The sequence below is a fragment of the Pongo pygmaeus genome, chromosome 4 (assembly GCF_028885625.2).
Source record: "Pongo pygmaeus isolate AG05252 chromosome 4, NHGRI_mPonPyg2-v2.0_pri, whole genome shotgun sequence".
Taxonomy (NCBI): Eukaryota; Metazoa; Chordata; class Mammalia; order Primates; family Hominidae; genus Pongo; species Pongo pygmaeus.
In genome coordinates this window covers 116,424,065-116,442,181 of record NC_072377.2, presented here as the reverse complement: position 1 = coordinate 116,442,181, position 18,117 = coordinate 116,424,065, and the positions used below count along the sequence as shown (strand labels likewise).

General features: G+C 40.2%; 1 protein-coding gene across 2 annotated transcripts in view; it reads left to right on the top strand.

The window, feature by feature from the left end:
• EPB41L4A (erythrocyte membrane protein band 4.1 like 4A) overlaps positions 1-18,117 on the top strand; it is a 260,597-nt gene that overhangs the window by 197,355 nt on the left and 45,125 nt on the right. For both annotated transcript variants that reach the window (XM_054487859.2, XM_054487860.2), the window contains one exon: positions 16,660-16,750. In XM_054487859.2, the coding sequence (XP_054343834.1) occupies positions 16,660-16,750 (91 nt within the window). The remainder of the gene's footprint in view (positions 1-16,659; positions 16,751-18,117) is intronic.

Sequence of the window (18,117 nt, the reverse complement as noted above, 5' to 3'; positions counted from 1 at the left end):
CCTCTCCTCCCCACCTCAGATCTTCACTACTCTCTAGCCGTCTTGGGATTTTCTATGACTATGAATTGGAAAGAACAAACTTCTTACAGTGTGTTCATTAACAGCGATGACATTGTGTGATAATTTTAAAGTTCATGCAGCTAATCATTCTGTCTTCTATGTAAGTTGGTTTCCCCTATTTGAAGTAATTAGCTGCCAGGCCTACCTGAGTGCATTTTTCATGTTAAGCAGACAGTAGGAACAGAGAAGACAAAGAAAAGGCAAAGCTGAAAGGGCTCCCAGACGGGAAGCAAAATTGTTGAATGAGGAGCACACAGATGCTGTGGCTCTGGATCAGGGAATTCAAAAGCAAGTCCCCAATCTCTGAGTTTGTCCAGGAAGATATTAGATCAAATACGTTACTTCTATAATATCAGTGGAACTACTCCTGTGTTGTTTGTCATCACACAGACTGGAAACTACCTAAATATCCATTAGAAAGAAACTGGCCTAATAAAGTAATGTATGTTCCCCAGCCTCTGCCCCACATGAAATACCATGTCTCTGTTACAAGAAATCTGAGAGCAGGATTGGGGCTTGTGTCAGTCTGATTCCATAGTCCCACAGTATCTGCTATGAAAGGCCAGGCCCCATGAGGAGCCTACCAAAGGAGAGGAATGTCAGGACTAATGATCATTGAGCGTTACCATGTGCTTGGCACTGTGCTAGACACTCTGCAGATAGTATCTTACTCTTTTAGAAGATGCTGTAATTCTCAATGTTTAGGTGAGAAAGCAGAGGCTGAGACTTGTACAGAGTCACAAAGCTGAGATATGAACACAGGTCAGTTACAGTCCACAATATAGAGAGGAAAGACTAAGAAAGAATGTGGTACATTTCTATGTACAGATATGAAATGATCTCCAGGATATAGTATATAAATGATGGGGGCAGAGAAGCAGAGGGGCCCGGTAGTATTTAATATGTTACCATTATACACAAAGATAAATTGGGTGGGAAAGTATGCGTGCAGATAATACTTGCAGGCAGGATACATTAGAAACTAGTAACAGTAGTGGCCTTTGGGAAGAGTTTCTGAGAGAATGGGGATCGGCAGTGGGAGAGAGATTTATTTTCATTTGAATTTTTACCAAACACTTTTCAAAAGCCCCACAGATTACTGTCATGAATGCATGAAGTTCACAAATGCTCATCCACGTTTCCAATAGAGACATTCTCAGTAAGCTCAGAGCTGAGACATTGTTCTTACCCTAGATCATTGTGATTTACAGAGAAAGAACAATATAAGATCAATTGTACAAAACTCAAATGTTAGGAATTTCTCCTGTGTTATAGCAGACACAACCGGAGTCTTCAAGGAGAGGGGCATAAGTCCAGGATTAAAGTACATAAGATGGCATATAGGTCCTCAAGCCAGAGGGTGCTCCATTTCATGAGGAAGACTTATGGTATAGAAGTCTTTGGATTAAATGAAGTAGAGGATGCTTTGTGTTTTTCACCCAAAGAAGTGATGATTTGCAAGTGTAGCAAGTTCTAGAATGTGGAGGGTGTCTGGATGAGAATCACTTAGCAAGGAGGAATGTTTGGGAAAAGAGAGGGTAAAGAAACTGGGAAAAGATAGTAACATAATAATAGCTCTCACATCTATCCGGCCTTTGACGGGTATTGTGAAGTTTTTGTTTATTTCTTCTGGGTCGGAAAAAGGAAGAAGTTAGTATAAATTTTCATACAAAAGGGTTAGAACAAGACATTCTGACCTAGAATTGTTATATGGTTGGCTATGGAGATGATTTCTGAAAATATAGTGGAGTAACTTTGTTTTGGCAAAAGTGTGATTGTGGCTCTCCTTTTCCAAGTGCACAGATCAGAATTAGACCATCGACTGAGTTGTGGTCCAAGTCTGTGGTCCCTCCCTCTCTCCTTTGTAAGAACCTCTGCTCTGAGGGATATTTAAGTTACCTCTTGACTGATTATTTAAGCCATATAATTGAGAAGTGACTCAGTGGGGTGGTAGGGGAGCTTAAAAAAAAATACTGTGAAAGTTGTACCTGATTTGAGTAGCCCTGAATTCCTGGTCTACCTTGGTTGTGACCTGTAACTTGTCATTCAGCATTTTCACCTTTCATCCCTTTATCCATAAAATAAAAGAATTGGGTATGTAAGCTTTAAAGATTCCTCTTCTTTCTAAAATTCTTTTATTCTGTCTGACTTACCTGCCCACAGAGTTGGAAGGACCAAATATGAAAAATAGATACAATGGAATTTTAGAAAGTTTTTTTTTAAAAAAGTATATGGGTTTTTACCATTTCAAAAGTCTTGCAAAGTTGTGAAAAAGATCTTCCCAGATTATAAAATGTAGTTTTGCCATTGGAAATACACAGTACTTTTTGTGTTTGGAAAACCTTCTAGCCAATTCTTTAAAACATCTTAGGCTGGGTGCGGTGGCTTACACCTGTAATCCCAGCATTTTGGGAGGCTGAGGCGGGTGGATCACAAGGTCAGGAGTGTGAGACCAGCCTGGCCAACATGGTGAAACCCCGTCTCTACTAAAAATACAAAAATTAGCCGGACGCAGTGGCAGGCGCCTGTAATCCCAGCTACTCAGGAGGCTGAGGCAGAAGAATCACTTGAACGGGGGGGCGGAGGTTGCAGTGAGCCAGGATCCCGCCACTGCACTCCAGTATGGGTGACAGAGTAAGACTCCGTCTCAAAAGAAAAAAGCCTAAAGTTCAAATGAAACTCCTATTGACAAATTGAATAAAATTAACTTTAACCTTGGTGTTAATACAGTTTAAAAATTATTCTTTTAGTCCAAATTGACCAGATGAATATGAGATTTTGCCTCTTTGGTTAACTCATAGGTAAAAAGTGCTGTCTTTCTGGGTAAAAATAAAAAGAAGACCATCCCTTCTTAGAAAGTTTTTGCATAGCTTTGTCTCTGCCTTTGAGTTGTGTGTGAACACAACCTTAGACTAGTCGTTTCTTGAACCTGCTTGTTCTTTTGGAAGTCAGCAGTGGGAATTGGCTCTACCTCGGCAATTGTTTGTTGTTGCAATTCTTGATTTTACTAATGCATTGGGCAAATTTACCTGTTTTCTTACCTGTCCTGTTCTTGACAGGTGGGGGCTGGAGGGTGTGTCTGTCAGCGGTTTGGGATTCTGTTTTGGGGATAGATATTCCTGAGTAGGTGGCATCTGAGGATTCCACACCTTTGCTTTACTATCCGAATTCATTGTTCTGAGGTGATGGTTTCTATGCCAGTATTTTCTTCAGACTTTGAAAACTCTGAGATTCGTTTTTTTATTGGCTCTGTTTGGCCATAAATTACTCATTACTTATTAATATAAATGTTAAAGATTTTGGGGTTTCTCAGAGTTCAGGGTTATTTTGGTAGGTTATAGGGAGAGATAGGTGGGGTAAGGAAGAAAGAAACTACTTTCGGCCGGGCACGGTGGCTCAGTCCTGTAATTCCAGCACGTTGGGAGGCCGAGGTGGGCAGATCACCTCAGGTCAGGAGTTCAAGACCAGCCTGGCAACATGACGAAACCCTGTCTCTACTAAAAATACAAAAGCTAGCTGGACATGGTTGGTGTGTACCTGTAGTCCCAGCTACTCGGAAGGCTGAGGCACAAGAATCGCTTGAACCCGGGAGGCAGAGGTTGCAAGCAGAGATTGCGCCACTGCACTCCAGCCTGGGCGACAGAGCCAGACTCCGTCTCAAAAAAAAAAAAAAGAAAGAAAGAAACTACTTTCACGTGTGGAGCAGGTGCCCTGCTTGGCCGTTGGGACACTGGCACTGTGCTGGTCTCTGGAGCAGGAGTCCAGAAGGGGTGGAGGAAGAGCCCTCTGTAACAGTGGACTTGCTCCTCTCTTCTCTCCTGGGGTAAAAATGGGGCCTCTGAGGAAACCGCCCAGATTCCTTCTCCAGAGAAGATGATGTACAGTCCAGAAGATGAGTCAGTTAGCTGGGGACAACCAAGCCTTTTGGGGCTGCTTTACAGTCCAGGTACCAGGTACAGCTTTGAACAGAGAAGCTGGTTTGCAGAGAAAGAAGAATGGAGTTGACTCACTGTGAGAATCACACAGCTTTGAGAAGAGAGGGGAAGGGAGGCTTAGTAGCTGTGAATTCAAGTCTGTGAGATCCTGTTGTGCATTTACCATGAATTCCTTTCTAATTTGAGCTGATTTCCTTGCATGAAAACAGTGGATAACATTACTGGGTATAACCCTTTCAATATCCCCATGAGAAAGATGGGTGATAGTCTCATCTTACTGATGAGGAAACTGAGGCTTGGAAACATTAAGTACTTGTTTGAGATTACACAGGCAGTAAGCGCAAAGCCAGGATCCTAACCCAGGTCTTTGAGATACTGTGGTACATGCTTGGAAAGTAAATGACAGATAAGAAAGGTGAAAGGTCTAGAATGATTTGAAAATATACAACTTCTGTTTTTTCCCCTATGTGTGATTTCTTCAGTAGCTCTAACTTGTTTTCAGCAAATATTCTTGAGAAGACCATACATTCTGCTCATTTACAGTCAGAGTCAGCCTACTTTTACTTTAAGCCATTTTTAAAAGAAAATGTATAAGTTCTTTGGGGCATCTTACCTAGCCAAGAGAGAGGGGGAAAGGCAGTAACTGTTAATTGCAAGGAGCATTAGGTAGACCATATAGTCAGGTGTATGTTTGTTCCAGGCTGTTAGCCTTTGTTGGCATCCTTTTCTATTCTGCCTTGAAACTTAGGCTTATTTTCCATCTGTAAAAGATTTATTAATGTATGGCAAGTCTAGTTAGATTTTCTCTAAAAAGTTAATGTTTTCAGTCTTCTTGGGAGTGTTTAGCATTCCAAACATAGCTACGAAAATTAGAAAAGCAAGCAAAACGAAAGGGCTATTATATATTCAAGTTAAAATCACAGCTTTAGTGAGTTACCATAAATGACACCTTTTTTCTTTTCCTCCTTATTCAACAAGAATTTATTGGGCACCTCTTTGGCATAAGACCCTATTTTATAGAGCACAGAAAATGGAATAAAGCTTGGCTCATAATCTATAGGAACTAAGTCATATACAAATAACACAGCAGTCGGTTATTTAGCACTTACTAAATTCCAAACACAATGCTAAAGGCTTTATATAAATTGTCTAATTTAATCCAGCTGTGCACTATGAAAGTAGTTAGTGGTGTTCCCATATTACACATGAGAAAACTGTGGCCCAAAGTAGTTTAATAACTTGTCCAAGATCGCAGGATCAATTTACAATGGGTAAACTGGCAGAGCTGAGAAATAAATCTAAGTTTGTTGGACTTTCCACCTTGTACACTTAACCAACTGCTTTACAAGACTAGAGAAGCAATGCTGGAATGTAGGCAGCACATATCAAGTGGCATAGAGTGGAGCACTGACAGAGTTCTAAGTGGCCGGAGGGATAATTTGCTTATGGCTAGAGGCAGTCCATGATGCTATTGCGAAAGAAGAGGGTTTTAATGGACAGGTGAATTAAGGCAGTAGATTTCAGGCTGGTGTATGCAACTGCTAGGGTGGGTTGTGTAGGGGAGAAAAAGTACTAGCTTCCTCACTTATCACTACGTTCATGGCTGAGGTCCCTATAACAAAAGATTAACAAGAGAAAAGAGTAAAACTTTGTTTAGTATAAGTTTTATGTACATGAGAGCCTTTAGAAATGAAGACCCAAAGAAATGAGATATGTATATTTTCATGGACAGTCATGCAGAAGTATGACTAGAGGACAAAAGGGTGTATTCTAATGGTAATAACCTGGAGGGGGGCTTAGCAAGAGTTGTTTGTTTGGATTCTTCTTGGTTTACCTGTATGATATCCCCTCCCTCTGGGTAAAGCAGGATATCCATCACATGAGGGATTCCAGGGGAAAAAGGAGGAAGAAGGTCAGAGTGTTACCTTCTAGGTTTTAGACCTGTTTCAGGAGAAAATGACAGAGGGTTGGGAGATGAGAGGGGCTTTCTTGCTTCTGCTGTTTTCTCAAATGCCAAGGTGTTATAGTTTGGGGTAGCATGTCCTGATCTGAGTCAGGTGGGGAGGGCAACACACAGAGGCTTTCTAAGATGTAGGTGGGCACAGGTAGTTTTCATTGAATCAATTTCTAGATTCTCTTTTCTAAAAGGCATATTCCTGTGGTAGTATACGTACTGGTTCTTCTCTCCAGCCTGTCCTTTTGCAATGGACCTTCTTCCATTTTGCAAAAGAAAAGAGCCCTTTCCTCCATCTGGAATCTATTAGACTGCTTTGTCCATAAACTTTGAACCTCCTAGGTTGGTATTGGGAAGGTAAATGCCTCTAATTATCAAGTCACATATCCTTTTCTGAGTCATTTTCTCATTTTTACTTGCAACAAAGTTGAAGGAGGACCCAGTGGATTTGTCACTCGATAGAACATTCAGAATAATTTTGGATAATTTATCACTGTTAGATTTCTAACTCCTTAGAAGTTCTTTGACACAGTGGTGATGTCTCTATAACAGAATACATTACATACACCTCTACTTATTTTGAACATGGGTTCACAGCATCGAAAATCAAAATAAAAGTAGGAATAGACTTGTTGCTAAACTGTTTCATTCTAGCAAAAAATAACATTCCTAAATGGATTTGATACATGTAATCATTAGGGAAATAAAACCACCTCTGTTTACCTCATTGAAAATTGCTTTCTGGCAGGGCACAGTGGCTGATGCCTGTAATCCCAGCACTTTTGGAGGCCAAGGTGGGTGGATCACTTGAGGTCAGGAGTTCAAGACCAGCCTGGCCAACAAGGTGAAACCCTGTCTCTACTACAAATACAAAAATTAGCTGGGTGTGGTGGTGAGCATCTGTAGTCCCAGCTTCTTGGGAGGCTGAGACAGGAGAATCACTTGAACTCAGAAGATGGAAGTTGCAGTGAGCCAAGATTGCTCTATTGCACTCCAGCCTAGGCAACAGAGTGAGACTCTGTCTCAAAAAAAATTGCTTTCCAATAAAAAATTTTCTTTTTATATTTAATAATTTATCAGCATTAGTATGGTATACTAATATACTGCTACTAATTATAATAACTTAGTTCAGAAGAAATTTTTAACATTTAGAGCTTTATGGTCATGGGAAGTAAACACTTTATTTCTATATTTTGTCATAGAGAAGTATGATAAGGTGATAATAAAAACTTTTTTATTAGTTCGTTCTCACACTGCTATGAAGAAATACCTGAGACTGGGAAATTTATAAAGAAAAGAGGTTTAAAAGACTCACAGTTCCACTTGGCTGGGGAGGCCTCAGGAAACTTAGAATCACGGCAGAAGGCACGTCTTCACAGGGCGGCAGGAGAGAGAATGAGTGCCAGCGGGGGAAATGCCAGACGCTTATAAAACCATCAGATCTTGTGAGAATTCACTATCACAAGAACAGCATGGGGGAAACCCCCCCATGATTAAGTTACCTCCCACTGGCTCCCTCCCACGACGACTTGGGGATTATGTGGATTACAATTCAAGATGAGACTTGGGTGGGGACACAGCCAAACCATATCAACTTTCAAATTCAAAACATATTAGGGATAAATTTTGTAGGTGAAGTAGAATTGAAATGCAAACACAAAGAGAAAAAAGAATGTGATGAAATTTATTAACTGCTAAACAACTGATTTAATATGTTTTTAAAATGGATGACACAACGAATCAGTATGGTATTTTATTACATTGGATACGTTTAAGGGAGTCATGAAACAGTTCTAGTTTTTAATGTCATATTTATACTTCAAATTATATCCTTTGGTACTATTTAAACTTTTGATGAAAAATTTTAGATATCATTTTGAAACAAGCACAAGGTACATTGTTTTTCGAAATTCTTTTAGTGAGTGCTTGCGTAAAATAAAACACCACAGCGTCCTTGAGATGAGCTCAAACATGGAAGCAGACAAAAAACTTCCCAATTTTGCCTTAGCTAAATAAGCATTTTAAAAACAATCTTGATATACAAGTATGCTTAGTTTATATTTGCATTTACTTTATTTACTATTAAAATTGCATCAAATAAAAACCTCAAAAGTAGTGTTCTAGCACTCTCCTCTGAGACAGAACCAGCTTTAGGTTAGGTATGGAACTATCCACCTGCTCTAGACCAAGCAAGCATAAATTGTGGGGCTTGAGAGATGGCTGGAGAACGTTTGGTGTGTGTCAGTCAGCTGTGTAGCCCTGATAGAGGATTGGAGGAGAGGGTACCAGGAGTACCACTAGGAAGGATGTGAGTGATCACTCAACTCTCTTCCCTCAAACTCGTGTCACAGGAGGAAAAACTTGATATCCAAGTGACTCGTGACACCTCTTGATTCCAGCTGACCATTCATAGATAGGTGTTATCTTTGGGTCCAAAAGGGCTTGAAGGAACAATGTGCACCCTTTCCTGTTACCACATCTGGCAGTCTTTCCACGCTGGTGTAGATTACAAGTCTTCAGATAGAACTCTCTCATCCTACTCCTTTGAAGGTCTAAGGGAATGAGCAGATGCTTTCCTAGCCTCACAAATCCCTTTCTTGTTTTTGAACCTGGCATTCTGACCCACAGGGAAGACTGTCTGTGAGTACCTCCACACCCTGCGTGTGCCTCTGTAGCACTGGGGGAAGGGCAGAGGAAGAAGTGCCTTTCTGTGCACTCACAGTCCCAAATTATCGTTTTGGTAATGATGAAAGCAGAGGGATCCAGGAGAGTATTGGGTCAGGGAAGAGGAAATTGGAAGCACAACAACTCGGGAGGGGATCTTTCATGCATAGACATGTTTTCCTAGCATCTTTCTCCTCCACACCCATTCCTTATAATCTACCCTCCAGCTTTTCAGTAGAATGCCTTGTTTGATCTTGCAGTAGCAAAATCGGTGTCTAAAAAGTCTGTGTATTTCTAGTAAAAAGGCAACTGCTTAAATATCACTCTTGGAACTTTAGAAGGCAGAAACATTTTTTGTGTTTTAAGAAATGGAGTCTCACTCTGTCACCAGGCTGGAGTGCAGTGGTGTGATCATGGCTTATTGTAACCTCAAACTCTTGAGTTCAAACAATCCTCCTGCCTCAGTCTTAATAACTGGGATGACAAGCACGGGCCACCATGCCTGGCTAATTAAAAAAACTTTTTTTGTAGAGATAGGTCTCGCTATGTTGCCCAGGCTGATCTGAAACTCCTAGCCTCAAGCGATCCTCCTGCATTGTCTTCCCAAAGTGCTGGGATTACAGGAGTGAGCCACTGTATTCAGCCCAGGAATTCTTAAGCAGGAATCTGGCTGCCTTTTGGGGATGAGCCAGGTGTTTGAACTTTAAACAATTAGCCATTGGATGCAGAAACATCTTTATTTTCCAAATTATGTGTTTTAAAATTTATTTTTGCTTTATAGAATTTAATGAGCATCTGTTTTGCCAAATATAAAATTTTCCAGCTGGATGCGGTGGCTCACGCTTGTAATCCTAGCATTTTGGGAGGCTGAGGCGGGTGGATCACCTGAGATCAGGAGTTCAAGACCAGCCTGGGCAACATGGTGAAACCCCATGTCTACTAAAATACAAAAATTAGCTGGGCATGATGGTGGGTGCCTGTAATCCCAGCTACTCGGGAGGCTGAGACGGGAGAATCGCTTGAAGCCGGGAGACGGTGGTTGCAGTGAGTGGGTGGCTGAGCAAGACTCCATCTCAAAAGAAAAAAAAAAAAATTCCATGATAGGAAAATTATATAAGGTTTTCTTGAATATTTAGCTATTTGACTGTAATTTGTGGTATAGAAAAAGAATGTTTTATTTTGCTGATTTGCTATACTGCCATTTTTTCCATAGTACCTAGTCTAAAGTTGGTGAAATTAAGGCAAAGTCACTTTGAGCTGTCAATGTGAGAAATAGAGCTAAAATATATTTTCAATTATTGGTCAGTTCTTAATTCATAAATATCATATCTTCTGATAAGTTGAACTGGGTTAGGTCATACAAATCAGATTGTCTTAACTGAAACCTAATAACTTACTGTATTGAGAATAGCTATAATCTTATTATTTGCCTTAAGCATTTTATACAGTTTTTTTTATGTTTAGGGAAGAAAATGTGATTATTAAGTAGGATAAGATTTAACCTGAAGGTTTATAAATTTATATTTGAGAATTTTTAAAAGAAATTATATATCACAACCTTGTTTTACTTGTTTAGCTGTGTGTTCTTTTCCCCACACATCAGAATAAAGTATTCTCACTTGCCAGATACACTTTTTTCATTTTAATTTCACACATTCAGCCTTCACCCTCACTCTAAAAATTAAAAGGAATGGCAACATTTAAGTAACATCAAAGATTTGATTTATGTTGACAGGTGTCAAATTGAGTTATGAATTTTGTGAGACTCGTAATCCTATTTAAATGCAGAGTATTTTTGTAATTGAAAATATGTGTATATTCATCACCAAATGTTGACATCACAGGGATGACTTTTAAGAATTGTCCCCAAATCAAGTAGCTAAATAGATCCTGGGAAAGTTCATTCTGTTTCTGACAGTCACTCTTTCTGAACTGAAGGCAAGGATCACTTAAGATGGAGGTACTCAAGTGTGAACAGAATCTAACCACTCAAAGGACTGGTAGTGGTCTGATGCACACAGGATGGAAGTATTTGGATATAGTGTATTAAAAATGAACAAATGAAACCCTGGAGCTTTGCACACTAGCATTTCAGCACTGTATAAACTACAGGGAATTGTGTGTGCACATATTAAGCTGTGGTGTATAACAGCCCAGAAACAAATATCACAGGCTGTGAGCTAGATTTGGCTCGTTAATAAATGATAGCAGTCCCCTGACTGACATACTCTTCAAAATACGAGCAGCCTTTAGAAATTAAGCTTTGTCTTTTTTTTTTTTTTTTGAGATGGAGTCTCACTCTGTTGCCCAGGCTGGAGTGCAGTGGCTCGATCTCTGCTCACTGCAAGCTCCGCCTCCTGGGTTCATGCCGTTCTCCTGCCTCAGCCTCCCGAGTAGCTGGGACTACAGGCGCGTGCCACCACGCCCAGCTGATTTTTTGTATTTTTAGTAGAGACGGGGTTTCACTGTGTTAGCCAGGATGGTCTTGATCTCCTGACCTCGTGATCCACCCGCCTCGGCCTCCCAAAGTGCTGGGATTACAGGCGTGAGCCACCACGCCCAGCCAAACTTTGTCTTTTTAATGTGAACAATATGTAAAATGAATTGGACACACTTGATTAATTCTAAGTGGCCTCACTAGAGTTAATATTAGTTTTACTTGAAGTAAAATACAGATTTACTTCAAAGCCTTAATAGCCATATGTCAGTAACTGATCTTGATTACAGATCACCTGTGGCTGTGAATTGAAACAGCAGTGTGCTATTGCAGAAGACTGCCTTTTAAAATTCTAAGAAGCAGCCCAGTCCTGCAAGGTATATTGCCACATGTCCTTTTGACATGCATCTCAGGTACCACCACATCTATTAATAGTTTTTGTTTTACTTTTGACACTTATTAAATAAAGATCATTATCCTGAATTTTCCTCTCTATTGGCAAAAATGGTAGACACAGAAATACATCCTTTCTAATAGTAGACATTCATTGAGTACCTACTATGGGTGGTGCATTGTTCTGGCAGCCATGTGGGTGCACAATGATGTGTGCTTCATTTTATTAAGATTTTGAGGCCTTATTTTTAATTTAAAAAATAATTTTGTTTTACATGTCATAAATATTTTATGAAATGAAACACATAATCTGTGTTTCCAGATATTTTAGGCAGAAAGCAACTGTTTATCTAGAAAGTAAAGAATTACCCCAAATGGGTTGATTTATGAAGTGCAGGAAAATTGCCCTCTGTGTTTTTTTTCTTTTGTTTTTGTCTTTTGAGACAGAGTCTCGCTCTGTCACCCAGGCTGGAGTGCAGTGGCACCATCTCCGCTCACTGCAAGCTCCGCCTCCTGGGTTCACGCCATTCTTCTGCCTGGCCTCCCGAGTAGCTGGGACTACAGGTGCCCAACACCACGCCCAGCTAAATTTTTTTGTATTTTTAGTAGAAACGGGTTTCACTGTGTTAACCAGAATGGTCTCGATCTCCTAACCTTGTGATCCGTCTGCCTCGGCCTCCCAAAGTGCTGGGATTACAGGCGTGAGCCGCTGCGCCCGGCTGCCCTCTGTGTTTCAATTCTTGAAGTGGGTGGTAGTTTACTGTATGATTATTTGTTAAGCTGTTTATATATGCATGTTATACCCTTTTATTATGTCTGATATTTAAATGAAAAACGAGTGGTGGTGGGGAAAGATTTATCTAACCTCCAAATATTTTCTGGAACAGTGCCTGAAATTCCTTTGTTATTGGTTAATTATTTTAGTTAATATTTGGCCTTTCCTTTTACTCCTCTTCAAAATGGAACTATTCTGTGGCAGGTAATACATGAAGACATAAGCCTATTAGTGAGATGGATTTGTCAGGTCACTTTTCTCTGTAGCCCGAGTCTGAGTTGATGTAGGAGGGATTCTGGAAGGTGGTAAGATGAAGGGAGGAAAAGGAAAATTTAGTGGTGCATGTTAACAAAATGGAAAGTCAGTAAACCTAAATAATGCATAACCTAAATTTCTCACCTCTTCAGATTTCAGTCACCAACACATAACCTAGCTTTACTGAATTGATTAGCTATCTCAAATGGGTATGGTAAAATCTTACTAATTTGGACAGTGGTTAAAATATATTATTCTGAAAGTATATTTACTGCTCTTAGGTTACATATTTAGTGACATAAAACTAAAACATATTGCCTAATGAAGGCATGTGACTATTATATGAATGGATACTTCAGAAGTGCTCCCAGTAAGTTAATGCTTCTAAGTGGTTTTTCCCCATGTAGTCTTCCTAATAAAGCTTTTAAAACCCAGGTTTATCTAGTTCACATTTGTTATGGAGTAGGGGAGTACAGATGAAGAGATATTTCATTCATATAAAAAGACTACTTGTTGGCTGGGTGCAGTGGCTCATACCTGTTATCCCAACACTTTGGGAGGCTGAGGTGATGTGGGCAGATAACCTGAGGCCAGGAGTTTGAGACCAGCCTGGCCAACATGGTGAAACCCCATCTCTACTAAAAATACAAAAATTAGCCGGGCATGGTGGCGCATGTCTATAATCCCAGCTACTCATGAGGCTGAGGCAAGGGCATCACTTGAACCCAGGAGGCAGAGGTTGTAGTGAGCCAAGATCGTGCCGCTGCACTCCAGCCTGGGTAACAGAGCAAGACTCTATCTTTAAAAAAAAACATACTGTACATGTTAACAGTGAACAGTAGTTTACCATTTTGAATATAAAGGAACCATGAATTAAGTCATATTACTGACTACCTTATCTCATCTGCAGTGGGTATGTGAGAGTTATAGCACTGTCACATTAGTAAATTAGTCCTGACAGTAGAACAATTTATTTTGAAAAAGTCTGGCTATGCTGGTTGTGAGTGTTTGTGACAAAGAGCACTCACATGATTTTTTTTTCCTGAAATTCTTTTGGAAAACCATCCAAATAATGCTTCATCTTAAAAATTATGATTCAGACATTGTGAAAAACCAAATATTGCTTTCTTTAAGCAAATATATAAACATAGTTTGCAATTTTTCTTTTTAAAAATATTCTGTTTTTCTCTCTGTGTTTGTTAATTTTTGGATAGAAGGGAAACAGGTGAACGTGATTAGGCAACCGCACTTTTCCTAAGGTACTTGGTTGTTAGACTAAGAAAAAAGTAGTCAGTCTAAAGAGAATGAGGGTTGGAGCAAACCTAGGTCTTTTCTTAAGCTAGTTACTCAGGGCCTTGGTTAGCAGGATGTTCACCTTTGCTCAGCTTTTTTCAGTTGGTGTTATTGACACTGGGTATTGGTCTCTCTGCTGTGGCCCCCTCTCCCAGCTTAGGAAAACAGCCCTAGGACATGAAGCTCCTTTTCATTTATATTAAATATTAGTAATATCTGCTAAGAATACCACCACATTTAAATAAAGCTTATTAAGAACAATTAAAAATACTAATGTTAGGGGCTGGGTGCGGTGGCTCACACCTGTAATCCTAGCACTTTGGGGGGCCAAGGCGGGTGGATCACTTGAGGTCAGGAGTTCCAGACCAGCCTGGCCAAGAAGGTGAAACCCCATCTGTACTAAAATTACAAAAAAATTAGCTGGGCTTAGTGTCATGTGCCTGTAATCCCAGCTACTTGGGAGGCTGAGGCAGGAGAATTGCTTGAACCCAGGAGGGCAGAGGTTGCAGTGAGCTGAGATCATGTCACTGCACTCCAGCATGGGCCACAAAGCAAGACTCTGTCTCAGGAGGAAAAAAAACAAATAAAAAAACAACGGTAGGGCACACCTACTGTCTAGGACCTAAATGAATTAATCCCTTCTGCCACTGCCCCAGATGTGTACCACATGGAGTTGTACCTGTGAGAAGCAGCTTCATCCCAAATCTTTGCCTGCAATTTTGAGAATGTGCCCTTGTGATTTTGTTAATGGTCACATGGTTATGGCAAAAGTGACTAAGATGGTGACTTAGGAACTACTCGATGGCATGTCGAGTAATTCCAGGGAATTAATTGGTTATGTTCCATTTATCACACCAGGCAGAATTTACTCTAACATTATTCTTTTCTTATTCCTGGCTTCTGGATGTTGCTCAGTTATTGGTAGCGGCTCCGGCAGGAGCTTACCTTTTGTGCCACAGGTGTCTTCAGGCTCACCTTTTCATTTCAAGATTCCAAAATAGGAACACAATTCAGATACGGAATCCATGTCAAATTCCTTAGAGTAACAATTTTTGGAACTTTTATCTGAAACCACCCTTTGTTTTCTCTGTCTAAACTGTATTATTAATGTTTATCTTTCCTGATGGGTAGCCAGACATACCTCCCAACTGCTCTGAAGGAAACTTGCCAACTTTGAGGGTGCTCAGGTGTTTCTCTTGTCTTGTCATCCTGCTTCGATCTCAGGTGTTCTTCTCATTGGACATCCCTTTCACTTGCTGTGTGTGGTTTTTTTTTTTTTTTTTTTTTTGAGACAGAGTCTTGCTTTGTAGCCGGGCTGCAGTGTAGTGGCGCAGTCTCAGCTCACTACAACCTCTACCTCTCGCGTCCCAGTTCAAGCAATTCTCCTGCCTCAGCCTCCTGAGTATCTGGGATTACAGGCACATGCCACCATGCCCAGCTGATTTTTATATTTTTAGTAGAGATGGGGTTTTGCCATGTTGGCCAGAGTGGTCTTGAACTCCTGACCTCGTGATCCGCCGGCCTCGGCCTCCCAAAGTGCTGGGATTACAGGTGTGAGCCACTGCACCTGGCCCACTTGCCCTTTTAAGAGTCCATCTCTCCCAGTTGACTCCTAATCTAGACTGACTCGAGCTGCTTGTGGGTGGGCCACAGGTGGAAGTAGTGTGTGGTTTAGAGCTAAGTCTCTGGAGCCAGACTGCCCAGCTTCAAAGCTTGCCCCACCACTCAGGAGCTGTGGGACCTGGGGAAAGGCCTATTTTTTTTTTTATTTAAAATGAGATAACATCGGTATCTACTTCATAGGATTATTTTGAGGATACATGAGTAAATAAATGTGAAGCACTTGTAATAGCACCTGACACATAGTAAGTACTCAATAAATATTAGTGCTTATTAATATTACAAACTCATCTTCATGACATTCTCGGTGGCTAGTGACCATTATGCACTGGATTGAAGGACTGTAACTATTACCCCTGCAGGAGTAGCTCCGAGGAAGACACACCTGCGTGGCACATAGACCTAACTGAACAGGGCCTGTGGGCATCTGTGCATGCTGATTTTCCCTGCTCATCTTAACTGCCTCCTCCTTGAGTGAGGTACATGCACACTGGAGAAGAGTTGTTCCCAGAGCCCACACACCTCACTCCTGCAGGCTTATCTGCCTCTGCCCTGAGAGTGGAAGCCAGACCTCCTAGATGGGCCCAGACCCTTCAGTTGTCTTTATTTCTATCATGACTTCCAACATTGTGTCTGCCATGGGCTCCCTCTGCTGGTTCCTCTAGCATGTATGCAAATCTGTGGAATAACAACTTTTAAAAATTCAGTTTCAGATTTTTAGGAATGTTTGCATGAAGAACACATTTGAAAATGCCTTTTTTTAATATGTGAGTGATACAGATCACATGTATATTACTCTTTTTTTGACACCTGCATTATGAGTTGGGATATTTTCAGGTTTGAAGTTTTTTGTTTGGTTTGATTTCAAATGGGGACTGTCATGATATGCTGAGAAACTTCTTCACAACTAGTCATCAAAACCTGATCATTATGTTTTATATTCTAATATATGGTACTAAATATCTCAGAATATCATTTTAATAATCTAAAGTGAATGTTATTTTAACATCTAAAGATGTGGAGACTTAGTTTTGAAGTTTGAAAAAAATAGCCTAGACTTCCAGGACATTGTTATATTGAGGGTTTAGTACACGTTAGAAGATAGTACCTCCAATTTATTGGGTGATTCATTATTTATTTGGGGTTATAATTTATCAATAAAATGTGCCACAGTGTCCCTAAAATTGCATTTTAAAACAAGTCTTCTGTTTCTTTCATTTCCTTATCACTGTTTCCTTTCTCTCTTCCATCTTTCCTTCTCCTCCTCTGCTAGGATCGAACAGCATCAGTAGGATAACTGCAAACATGGAAAATGGGGAAAATGAAGGAACAACTAAAATTATTGCACCTTCACCAGTAAAAAGGTCAGTGAAGTTAACTGAAGAAACGTACAATTATATGCTGTCGTAAAAATGCTTTTTTTCTGTAGACAAGGTTAAAAATCTTTTAACCTTGATGATTAATGAATACTTTTGATCCATGGGATCCAATAAATCTCTGGGCCAAATAATACATTAAAACACCAATGAAATATAAAACATCAGGATCTGACTCTCTTATTTGAAGAAAGTGCTCTTTTTGTCACAGCAAGGTGAACTCACAGATTGTCTGTGGTCTGCATTCTCCGCAGAAAATTGAAAATTTCTTGTGATTTTTAAAATGACATGATATAATGGACTAACTCAGAGGAACTTGTAAAATAAAGTAGATGATATTCATGTTTATTGTACTGTGTTCATTATAGTGGTGCACTGAACTGTAGCACTGGAAAGAGGGTTTGTGGCATTTAGAGGCATCAGATCCTCAGAAGTCAGTGATTGCATATGTATGAAGACTTGTCATGGTTCTCTGCATCTGTTTTCCCAGGGGGCATTCCCCAGTGGAAAAGCCTTCTCTTAATATATTACATGGATTGTTTCCCTGAGAGCTCAGCCTTGTTTTCTGTTAAGACACTGTTGCAGAGTCATTTTTTCTTATCTCCAATTATGTTCACGGGACAGCATTATAAACAACAATGAGCAGCTTTCATGAGCTCACTTCCTCTATAGGGTTTACCCCCCATACATCATGGGGAAATCCCAGCAATCAGAGATATGTGACCTGCAAAGACTTCTTAGATCATCTGCTTGATCTTTTTTTGGTAAATAATGGTGTCTTCATTCAGCTGTATTGTGGCTACTTCGAGGAATATAGTTCATAATTTCTCAGCAAGATAACTTTAAGATCTGAAGATTCTCAGAGTTGTAATATTTTACCCAGGGATTTGCCTATGTTTTGTTTAGTTCTAAGACATTTACCGGTTCTCCTTTTAGGATGACAAGTTCTTTATCATTGCATAACTTTAGTTTACCGTATTTCCCTTAGTCACCCTCACAGCTGTGGATAGAGATTCAGCTTCGTCTGTATGTACAGGGTGTGCTTGTGGTATGTTCAGCATAAGAACAGGAATCTTCCATGAGATTCAGATCCCAAGCTTTTTTAGAATGTGCAGAAGGAGTACAATCCTCCTTTTAAAAATTTATTTTTTCAACTTTTATTTTAGGTCCAGGGGTACATGTGCCGGTAGGTTTGTCACATGGGTAAATTGTTTATCACTGAGGTTTGGTGTATGCATGATCCCATCACTCAGGTAGTGAGCACAGTACCTGATAGGTAGTTTTCAACCCTTGCCCCTCTCCTCCTCTAGTGGTCCCCAGTGTCTATTGTTCCCATCTTTATGTCCATGTGTACT